This window comes from Bemisia tabaci, chromosome 2, assembly GCF_918797505.1.
Source record: "Bemisia tabaci chromosome 2, PGI_BMITA_v3".
NCBI lineage: Eukaryota > Metazoa > Arthropoda > Insecta > Hemiptera > Aleyrodidae > Bemisia > Bemisia tabaci.
The window spans coordinates 26,874,728-26,887,018 of record NC_092794.1 but is presented as its reverse complement, the minus strand read 5'-3'; the positions used below and the strand labels follow the sequence as shown (position 1 = coordinate 26,887,018).

The window sequence follows — 12,291 nt, the reverse complement described above, 5'->3', positions numbered from 1 at the left end:
GGGGACACGAATGCGCGTCGACCCGGGTGGACGCTGGGCACTGTCGTCACTCGACACAAATCTAATTCCACCATTTTCTAGGTCTCACCGGAACCCGGTCAAGCGTCTGTCTCTTGCACCGAATGCATCTGCGGCTGAGGGTCACTCAATCGCTTCGATCTCATTGTCAGGGGCACTCAGGGCAATGGGCATCGTCCTCCGCCAGACAGTGCAACTCTCTGCCGGCCCATTGAACTCTTAATGAGTGCGCAGAGGTCTTCTCGCAGACAATACAGTGTGTTTCGGACCACCCGTACCAGGCTTTTTTCTTGGTTCTTTTAGGTCATACGAGGGCAGGGACCGCGGGATTTTATACGAAAATTTACCACAGGAATCCGAAATTTATGGTTCCGTGCTCCTACCCGAGCCCCTTGGGAGCTTAGAGAGACGCCATGATCCTAAAATCCGGGATTTCCAACCGAACTGCAATTTAATTGCATCAGATTTGAAAAGTACTGGACGTTTCGCCGAATTTAGACCCCTTCTAAACTGCCCACCATAGGCCCAAGAATGACCCCCGAAAGAGGCGGGCAGTTTTCCCGTCGTAAATCTCTCTTTGGTCGCAAAACTGACGTAGATGCTTCGGGAAATTACAGTACCCCTAGCCTAAGGTATTCTACCCCAAGAAATTCGAATTTAATGGTCCGCAAGCCTCCCTGGCCTCCATTAGGGAGTGAATGGGGGTGCGTAATTTTAAAAGTCGAGATTCCCTTTAGAATCGCAAATTGATTGTACATCAAAATTTGAGAGCACAAAGAATATACATACATAAAGCCGCTTTTATAGCGCCGCCTCGCGCTCTGCGGCGCCCAATCGCCATTGCCCCCTATCCTCCCAGAGATCATCAGGCAATTGGCACCCTCTGATCTCCTCCTCCACCCCTTATCACCAACCTTTCACAGAACGTCCACGCCGTCGCCTTCCGAGAGGAACCCAATCGAAAACCTGCTTGGGCAACCGCGATCGTCTGCCATCCTTTGCACATGTCCATACCAGACCAACTGCTTGGACCTGATATCGTGCACGATGTCCTTCTCCACACCCATTATCTAGCGTACCTTTTCATTGCGGATACGCTCTCGTTCCTCAGATATCCCAGCAGACCTTCGCCAATAGTCCATCTCAGTTGCCCTGAGCATGTCTTCAGTTCTTTTCTTCAGTTGCCAGACCTCACTCCCGTAAGTTACGTTACTCTTCACGAGGACGTTGTAAATTTTTCTTTTGGTGTCCTTGGAGATACTCTGGTCCCAGAGAACCCCACTAAGCATCGCGATAGCTTTTCTGCCTTGCACATTCCGATCTTTACAAAGAATTTAAACCTTGATTGGCCAAACGATCAAAATTATGACTCAGCCAGTCTTTAACGTGGAAGAGACGTGAAGAGGGGTTTTCTATTAAGAATTTCTTACTTCTTGGTATACGAATTCACGAAGTCTTTCCATGTTTTTTCATTTGATGATAAAATTTCAAAATCTCGACGGAAACCCCGAATTTTAAGTGTACCAATAGCCCCCTCTAAACTTCCAGGGAAGCTCGGAGACCACACAATTCGGATCTCTTGGTGTCATGAACCTCGTTTTGGGATACCCTATATTGGCACTAGAGTATACCTCAATAGGAAGAGTACAGCCACTTCGGTTTCCACCTCTGATTGACTCAGCCATCTCCAGCTGAATGGAGCCCTCTAGGACTCAACATTGGTGGACGCTGTAAGTAAATGTAAGTATAGAATGACTCAAAATGTAGTTTCACCTGCCTATCGCAACGAGAAATTTACTCAAATGCACCATTGCGACGAATTTACATAGTTTTACGGCTAATCGTGTGTAATTTTCAAGAAGAATCATCTTTGGCAGCATGTGTGGTCGGTGATAACAGTCAATAGTTGGCAATGATCCCCCTCCCATCCTCCAAAAACCAAAACAAAGCACCGCCATTTTTGGGTCCTAAGCCCCTCCATGGGGCCCGGTGGCCATTCTCTCCCTTTTAAGGTACTCTACATGAAGTCACGGTTACGATGTCATGTGGTTCACTCTTAAGCCCAGCCGGCGGCGGCGGCGCGGCGCTTACATTAGGAACCAGAGATCGTAGGCATGTGGCAACGGTGCTCATGGTGGCAAGTCCGACTCCGAGGACCACCTAGGAGCGCGAGGATGGCCCCGAGGTTGGCGCAGCAGCATTACAGCACCGCTTCGAGTGGACGCTGCACAGTGGTTCGAGTCAATTAGAGAGGTCGGATATGAAATCTTCGGCTAAAACTGGAAATTTTTTATGTTTATTTCGTCACATTTGGACGTATTTCTACCAAACAGACCTATGTGGAGGTGAAAAATATGGGGTGTGCTCGTTAGTTCTCTTTGCGTAAGAGTGAATTAGAATAATACAGCGCCAGTGACGTCAGCGGCAACGATCGATACGCGTTAAGACGACGAGCTCGTTGACGGTGCGCTTTAACTCATGAGCCCTGTCCACAACGCTCTCTTGCCATGCCCGCGGCTCATATATCACGCATTCAGTTGGCACATGGGTCTGTTTGATAGAATTAAAATCCCGCTTTTCCAATTCTTCAAAAGGAATCACGCCCACTTTTACATTGCTTCTTATGCAACTCTCTAGAGCACACCCCATATTTCTCACCTGCACATAGGTCTGTTTGGTAGAAATACGTCCATTTTTTCAAGGGGGTACTCTCGGATGAAAATTTTACCAGGAAACCAATGAGACCACTTTCAAAACCTCAAAGTTTTGTGTATACGGAGTTACATGCGTTCGAAGTTTCCAAATTTTGTCCGACCTCTCCTATTGACTCGGTCCACTGTGCGGCGGACGCCGAGGCGAGGAGTGTCCGCGTTGGGCGTCCGGCGCGAGGCGCGGGCGCCGCGCGTCGTCGCTCCGGTGCGATGGCAACGGCTAATTCGCACGATTTCGTCTGGTTTTCGACCGGTTTAGGTTCACTGGCTCGCTCGCCCCGACGCCCGCCACCGACAGCTGATCACGGTCAAGGTCATACGTCACATTCCGCTCCCCAGAAACCGGGACCCACGCTACGATACGCACCGGAGCTCCCAAGAAGCCGACAAACCGACGCCGTTTCCAGGGCCTTTGGTGGGAACAAGATGAAGCGGAGTGGCATACATGGAAAGAGACGTACGAAAGAAAAGAAACATCGACGGATCCAGCAATTTGGCAACACCGGCAATTTACAGCTTTGTATGTCAATTTCAACAATCAGCCTAATGATCTTGAAATAAATGTTTTCAATTTCAATGCCTCGTGAAATTTCATAAAATATCTCCCAAAAATTTATTTTCAGAGGCGGATCCAGCAATTTGGCGACACCGGATTTCCTCCACTTAAATCTATGGAAATGTATCGATTCTTGGAGGGGCCAGGTGCTCCGACAGGAATCGATTACTAAGCATAGGTTCAAATGGAGGAAATTCGGTGTCGCCAAATTGCTGGATCCGCCTCTGAAAAGAAATTTTCGGGACATATTTTATGAAATTTCTCGAGGCATTGAAATTGAAAACATTAATTTCAAGATCATTAGGCTGATTGTTGAAATTTATATACAAAGCTATATAGACCAGGAATACGAAAGGGATATGGAAGGATCCTATTGGTGGAAGCGGGTGGTTGCAATGGACACAAGTGGGTAATATAGACGAACTAATGGCAATCCACGAAAGACCCTATGGTTAGTCCATCATTCACCCCCATAGCCTATGAAAACCACCCATTTCAACCAATATGATCGCTCCATACTCCCTATGTCTTCTTCGTCTATCAATTCAAATATCAGTCTGCAGGGTTGGCATCGCTAGAAAATGCCAGAACCCTTGTTGTTTGCATTTCATTCTCAATTTTTTATATTTTTTTCTTTAATTCATATAAAACATTACTAATGAACATGAATAACATAAAATAATATTGAAAGAATTTAAATTATGTACAGTGTGGGGATGATAATTTGCAATTCGGAGTGAGATTTCAAATTTTAAATGCACGCACACCTCTGTCCAATAGACCACAAGACAAGGTACGAATTTAAGCATTCTGATACATGCTTCTTAACCAGAATTTCACGTAAAGCACGATTCGCGCAACGAAAATTAATGAAACAAACTCCTAACGAAGATACTAACGTTTTTATTTCACATTGGCCACGAGGAATTTGAACTGCCCGCTGACAAGAAACTCAAAGCTCTACACGAGTCAAATCGTGCACTGCAACGGTTTAAGCAAGCTTCTCAATCGAGCAATGTTCATTTTTCACCACGTGTTGTTCAAACTATAAGCAATTTGCTACAGCTGAGCCAAAGCATCAAGATTGAAGTTGCCCGATCTGTATATCGCAGAGACTGTCATGATAACATTTAGCGCACGATGTGAATCACGTAGAGCGTTGAGTTTTCATGCGCGGGTGATTTGAATTCACGCATCAAGAATCATTAAATATCTTCAAAAGGAGTTGCTCTCGGTAATTTTCGTTGTGCGCATCGTATTTTACGTGAAATTTTAGTCAAAAAACATGTATCAGAATGCTGAAATTTGTACCTTGTCTAGTGGTCCATTGGTATCTCTCTATTTCATAGTCTTGCGTTTAAGTCTCCTGAAGAATACACTTATCAGAGCCTTTATAAAGCATATCAAATGTACATTTGTGTCCATCTGAACGGTCCCTTTCTGTCTAGCTGGTCTTGCGTTTAAGTCTCCTGAAGTATTTACACGCCACACTCTTTATAAAACAAATATGCGTGTTATTCATGCATCAAAACGGTTCTCTCCTATCGTTAAAATCTTGCATTAAAGTCTATTTAGGTCAAACATCAGAATCTTTACATAAACCCAACATACATTGTGTTTTTTTTTTTTTGTCTTCCTGTTTTTGCGTCTAAGTCTCCGGATGTACCGCTGTGCACAACATACCATGTATGAACCAAACATATATTGTGTCACCGAAAACGGAATGGAGTCGAAAAACCGACGACTTTTCCTCGGCCTGTTAGGTACGGCATGAACATAACAGGAATGAAACATTACAAAAGTTAGATAATTTTTGGGAGGTATATGATTAAGATTTTACAAGGCGTTGAAATTCAAGAGACATTTATTCCAGGAGCAGAGTATGCAGCTTACACTCAGAGACACCAAACAATGCAAAAACCCTTGTTTTTTGCGATTTCTTCCCAATTTTTTTAGAGTCTTTCTTTCATTTGAAAAATGTGGGGCTTTTCTATTCACTGAAAAAACGAGATTAGGGCTGGGCCCTAGAATTGCTTCACCTCCACCGCCACAGGGGCAGGCCCTGCGCGGGTAAGGCCCAGCCCTACCTGGGCAGGGTCTAGCTCTTACCAGGTAGGGCTGAACCCTGAAGCAGGTAGCTTTGGGCTCTACGCGCGCCGGGCCTGCCCCTATGGCGGTGGAGGTGAAGCAATTTTACCTACCCGGTTAGGGCCAAGACCTTCGGTGCAGGTACCAGCCCTAAACTCGTTTTTTCCGTGTAAGAAATAAGTTGAAAAACGCCGTTATTAGGTCCAACGATTTTTTGGCAGTAAATTTCTGGATTACAGTGCTATATTAGATATTTCTTCTTCCTCTTCTTATTCCTCATGTTTCTCTTTTCCCCTCCTCCTCCTGCTACTGCTTTTTTATGTTCTCCTCACGGATTTCTAATGCGCTCTCTTCTGAATTATTTTAGGACTTCAACAATCCAAGTCTGTCGAACTAGAGTGAACAGAAGAACCTACAATTTGCCTTGAAATTTTCTACGAATTGCGCTCACTCATCCAAAAATGTCGACGGGGTATTTCGAAAAAACGTTTGTACTAGATTCAAGATTCAAGATTCAAGATTCAAGATTCAAGATTCAAGATTCAAGATTCAAGATTCAAAATTCAAAATTCAAGATTCAAGATTATATTATTCAAGAAATGTATACGTACAAAAATTTTAGATTATTAGATTAGCATTAGATTAGATTCGATTATTATTATTTTAAAAAATCAAAGACGATGCACTGGAAAAAAAAACACATTGGATTGAGTCCAGACTCTTGAAAACAATGACAAGAAAAAATACTCTTGATTCAATCAGATTTAAGCTTAAATCAAGAACCAAGCCTCTTGATTTGAGCTGATTTCCTTTTGATTTAAGCAAAAATCTGATTGAATCAAGAGTATTTTTTCTTGTCAATGTTTTCAAGAGTCTGTTTTTTTTTCCAGTGTGGGAATATTTTTTAATGCTGGAACGGGGCTAAGATTTTTTCGACTTGAGCCACGAGCAGCCCACTACCTGGGTGAAAAATCTTGGACTATCATCTTCGGCTCGGCAACGGTTAGGAGCGGCAGTCGGGTAGCCGGGCAGGAGCCGCAAGCCGAACTTGGGAGTCAACCGGATTCACAGTTAGAAGAGAGGAGCAGAAGGGCGCGCATCGCGGGGGAGGGGGAGGAGGCCGGGCGGGCGGGAAGGCGGGGCGCGGTGGAGGGGACGGGCGCTTATGAAATAGGTCGTTAAACCGAACAAAAACTTCCGACTCGGAGAGAGGAGACGTTGACTGTTGACGTCTAAGGACAACATTCAAACGTGGTCGGTGACCGCGCGGTTGAGGTAAGCACTCGTCGTTTTACGTTAAGCCTCGATCATGCGTCGCCCCGCGCCCGCCGCCGTCGTCGCCCACGCATGACCGCTATTGCGCAATGCACCCGATGCTATTGACCTTGCCACTCCTTTTTCCTAGTTTAATAACATCACTCGCATGTGATCCATTCTTGTGCATGAGGGTGCATCGTTCTCTCAATTTTCTGTATATCACTCGCGTGTGATCATCTGGTGCATGAAGGGGTGCATCGTTCATCTCCCAATTTTTCTAGTTTAATAACATCACTCGCATGTGATCCATTCTTGGTGTGCATGAAGAGGGGTGCATCGTTCATCTCCCAATTTTTCTAGTTTAATAACATCACTCGCATGTGATCCATTCTTGGTGTGCATGAAGAGGGGTGCATCGTTCATCTCCCAATTTTTCTAGTTTAATAACATCACTCGCATGTGATCCATTCTTGGTGTGCATGAAGAGGGGTGCATCGTTCATCTCCCAATTTTTCTAGTTTAATAACATCACTCGCATGTGGTCCATTCTTGGTGTGCATGAAGAGGGGTGCATCGTTCATCTCCCAATATTTCTAGTTTAATAACATCACTCGCATGTGATCCATTCTTGGTGTGCATGAAGAGGGGTGCATCTCCCAATTTGTCTAGTTAAATAACATCACTCACATGTGATCCATTCTTGGTGCGCATGAAGAGGGGTGCATCTCCCAATTTTCCTATTTTAATAACATCACTCGCATGTGATCCGTTCTTGATGCGCATGAAGAGGGGTGCATCTCTGCCGTGCTAAGGAAATACGTCATATGAGCCTTCAGGCGTTGCTAAATTTCCATTAGCAAGTCACTAATTTTCAGGAAAATTTTTTAATATTTCTCCGTCAATTTCTCAGATAATTTTGTTTGTAGTTTGATCGAAAGTGTCTGAAAATTTCAATAATTTTCCTCAAAAATAAACATTTTATTCAAGGAAATTTGGCAACTCTCGAATGTCCATACGGCGTTATTTGAGAGAAATTTCTTTGCTCGAATAAAATCACTTCGCTTCGATGGATGGTACTGTTAAAATATTGTCTCAAATAGGCTCGGAATTTGAGTGATAATATTGTCAACAAATATTTATGGGTAACTTCAAAGTTTGTTTTCAATAATACTGACACTAAGCTGAGCAAACTGAGGTTTTTTCCAATCTTTCTAGTTTTCTTATCTTTCAGGTCTTGCGTTTAAGTCTCCTGAAGATTTACATGATATATGTTCGTTTTATAAAAGCTACGATTTGTAAAAACTTCAGGAGACTTGAACGCAAGGACAGAAAAGTAGGAAGGGACCATTTGGAAAACGGTTTGTAAATAATATGATGTGCAGGTACTTCAAGGTGTATTATAACTCCATAAATCAAATGTACGTTGTGTTTATCTGAACGGTCCCTTTCTATATTCTTCTAGCGTTCAAGTCTTCTGAAGTATTAACACATTACATCCTTTATAAACTGAACCTAACATACATTGCGCATTGACCCTAATGTCACTGATTTCTGTTCGCAGTTCCAGCCCAGCATCATATTGATGCTTCCTATGTTGTGCATGAACCGCATGATACTTATCAGATCTCTTATTGACCAATCACGCATCATATAGATTCACCTCTCATTCGATTTCTCTCGATACTCTTCTGATTCTACTTTTCTAATGCTGCGTTTAAGTCTCCTGCCCTAAAATTTCAATTAATTGAGAGTACTGTAATTGGCAATCAAACGCACCTACCGTGGATTGAAAATTATGAGATTAGCGCCTCTCCTATACTTCTCTTGTTTCAAGTTCATGTCTCCATATGCATGCACGCAGAAGGCAAGCCATAATTCCTTCATTAGATTAAACACTCACTGTAAGTGCCGACGATTTTTATGAGCATATTTCTTTTCTGCGTTCTACTCTACATCCTAGCCTTACGTTTAAGTTTCATGACGAGTACAGAGGCCGTCATAAATACAGAGTAGGCACGTGATATCACATAATTCATGAGACATATAATAATAATTCTCTCCAAGAACATTGTCGCTTCCCTAGCCCCTTCACCGGTACAATTATAATGAATTGCGTTTTGAGTTTAGATCCGTCAAATAAAACGATCGTTACTTTGAAATATCCAAACCATACTCTTATCAATCTTAGATGTAAACAAACATCTACAAAATTTTGGTGAAAATTCAACCTCACGCATTCGGAGGGCAAATACTTAGGAGGGAAACGTTGTTCAGAGGGGAAAAATTTTACTCAGAGGGAAGGGACCTCGAAAAAATCTCACCAAATGCCCTTGAATTGATCAGATTACATTTTAACCAACTCATACTAAGGTCAACTTTAAAGTGCCCTCTCAAATTGACACCTCTAGAATCCGTCCGAAATATAATTTTCTCGTGAAAAAATGGCTACTCCCGAGATGATAATAGCACAATTATTATGCTCGTATTTTTGACCGAGCGTATAATCCCATCACAATGAATACAGAGTCCATTTGTTTACATTTTAAGGGGATCAGAGCTCAAACGAGGTGAAGTGAATAACCTCGGACCAGCTGAGCAAATATAGCATTGTGAAGCCTGTCTTGGTAGAGCATGGAATGAGCCAACTGGCAACGACGGTGGCTGACTCTCAAACTTATTTTTTATAAAAGGAACTGCGTACATATTAATTAAATCAAAAAGACCCATACAGATTTTCATGCCTCATGGTTGGTTCCTTGTACGCAGTAGTATGTTTACCTAATTTCTATTACCTTAAATACTCGTACGTCCAATCGGAACGACACAGTGTATGTATCGTAAAGCGGGCGAAAAAGTTTTCTGTAAAACGATTCCGAAATGAGACCTTGAAAAAAAAAAACCTACAAGTCTTTGTCTGAGAAACGAAAAACTGCCACTCTACTGTAACTTTGGCGGCAGAATTAACAGCTACGTTCAATTTCAGTTTTTATTATCGCACAAAATTAACAAAACGTGAACCGTCTTAACCTAATTCCCTAGCCGCGTTTCGTAATTTCTGATTATACAAGGTTTTCGGTCCTATTTAATACTTATGCCCTCGACAACCCTGGATAGTGAAAACCCCCTTGTTGAGGCCGGGCTACGCTACGGGCAGTTTCGCACAAATTTTATCGAATAGATCAATTTTGCAAAAATACATTCAGGATATGACCCCATTTGCATGATATTTTAGCTAACCGTGCCAATCTATCATTCATTGGTCAAAATTGTATTTACATAAAACTTATGAAACTTGAATAAATTAACATTAATGCATTTAGAATAATGAACTTCAAGAAAAGTTTAACGGTAATTTATACTTATGGACATTTGATCACATCGGGCAGAGTAAGATGAAAATTTTGATGAGCTCGTGGGCATTAGATCGATCTTGATGAAAACTTTTTCAAGCTTTCCAAGTTCAATCATCAATGGAAAGTATGATTTGAAAGGACGTTTGGTCGAATAACGACGAAATTTGGAACAAGTCAATCGCAGTTCCATATAAGATTGGTGAGTAGGCAAAAAACTGACGGAGGTTTAAACACGCTCCAGAATACTTGATAAAGACTTGGACGACTCTGAGAAAGTTTGTAGAATTGACGGCATTATCCTTAGTTTGATCGAATTCTGAATTCAATGATGTCAAAATGTGCAAAACTGAAAGTTCACCTAACTGCAGAATGCAGCAATGGGGTGGCCAACGAACGGATACAAAAGAATTTAGTGCCTACCAGGTTCCTGATTATATATGATTCCCAGGAGATCTAGCATCTAGCAAGCCGTTTTAGATTTCCATCAGTGACAGCCATGCATCTAAACACGTGCATCAGCGAGGTGATAAGTGCTATCAGAAATCTGGTAATGGCTGCTAGATCTCGTGGAGATCAGATATAATCAGGAATCCGGTAACCACTTGCATTCTTTTTTACCGTGCGGCGGGACTTACCGTAGAGGATGCTACACAGCACGTCAACCATCGATGGCTAACGAACAATACCGTTAATTTAAAAACTGACGATTTTGTAGAGCGAAGAGGGAACTTCGCCATTTTTGTCATTTTCAGGGTGGATATGCAATTTTTCCATCCTTCACAGCGTCATTGAAGCGCTCCCCTGGACTGAATTGGGAAAAAACTAAAAACATGAGCTTGCGTATTTTATACTGTAGACTGCGGCAAAGACGCTAACTCGTTTTTGCCAAAATTGTCAGTTCGGCGGTATTGTTCGTCAACCCTTACAACGGTTAATGTAGCCGACGGTATTCGAAAGTTTGGAAGGGTGGAGGATTTTCGAGTATCCACAATAGCTGCAGCCAAGCGTGCTGATTATTGAAATCGATAGATAAAGCGCTAGACAAAGAAGACATAGGGAGTATGGAACGATCCTATTGGTTAAAATCGGTGGTTCTAATAGACTAAGAGATAAATTGATGGACTAACTGTGCAGTCTCTTGTGGGTTGCCGTTAGTTAGTCTCTTACCCACACTGGAAAAAAAACCTTTGGAGCCAAGCCTCTTAATTCGAGCGGATTTCCTTTTGATTTAAGCTTAAATCTGATTGGACCAAGAGTCCTTTTTCTTGTCAATGTTCTCAAGAGTCTGGACTCTAGAGCCATTGTGTTTTTTTTCCAGTGCACCTCCTTCGTCCATTGCAACCTCCTGTCTCCACCGATAGAATCGCTTCATATCCCTTTTGTCTATGGCTTTGCCGATCAATTTCAATAATAATAGAGGGAAGGAGCAGCGTTTGAGAAGGGACTTACCGGAGAAGAAGCTGCTGGCGAGGGAATCTCCGTCGGAGTCGGCGTCGGCATCATCCTGAGCACTGACGGACAGCCTCTGTCCAAAAGCGAATAAGAAACAGATCACACCGAGCAGATAGACAGACGGCTCGACGACTGTCTTCATTGTTCGAGCACTGGTCAGCAGAGGACACGGACACGGACACGGACGCGGGCTCGGACACGGACGACACGGACGGAGCAGAGCAAACACATGGGCCCGAGGAGTAGGAGCATCCGGAAGAAAACGGGGAAACACAAGACTCGGCCGAGGAAACGCAGCCCACTAACGCCGTCCACCAGCGACTCCGGAATCTCTCGGCCCCGGCTTCGGCCCCGGCAGCCCCGACCCCGCTCCTCCGCCGCGCCGTCCTCTTCTTCTCTTCTGTGTCAGGACTCCGCACTCGGGACGCGGCTCGACGGCGAAGGAGCAGGAGCCAGCGCGTGACGTCACTCGCCGTCGACGTCGCTCTCCTATCCGGATTCCGAGGAATTCGTGTGTGCGTCTTCCTGTGTGCCACCGCCGCGTCGCGCGTCCCACTTGTGCCCGAGTGAGTAAGCTTCGGCCGCTTCCAGCCGTCCCGCCTTGCCGCCTCACCGGAGGCCGGAGGCGGGCAAAGGACGCCGTTCTGTCAATGGGAGCTCCCCGTCCGGACCCGAGGGAAGTGAAACGGGGGTATGCTCTTCCCGACCCATTTGCCCAGAACTCGGCCTCCGACACCCGCCGCTAGGGCTGTGGCGCAAAATTTGAATTTCGACAACTTTGCAGTCTTGGTCGAAAACAAATGGACGTATTTCTGTCAAACGGAACTATGTGTATCAAGGCATGAGCCCTGAGACC

The 12,291-nt window shown here is 43.9% G+C and overlaps 1 protein-coding gene across 1 annotated transcript in view; it reads right to left on the bottom strand.

Annotated features, from left to right (window-relative positions):
• mas (trypsin-like serine protease domain-containing protein masquerade) overlaps nucleotides 1–11,796 on the bottom strand; it is a 43,067-nt gene extending 31,271 nt beyond the window's left edge. The window contains exon 1 of the mRNA XM_019044605.2: nucleotides 11,433–11,796. Within this exon, the coding sequence (XP_018900150.2) occupies nucleotides 11,433–11,577 (145 nt within the window). The 5' untranslated portion in view covers nucleotides 11,578–11,796. The remainder of the gene's footprint in view (nucleotides 1–11,432) is intronic.
• Between the last annotated feature and the right edge of the window lie 495 nt (nucleotides 11,797–12,291).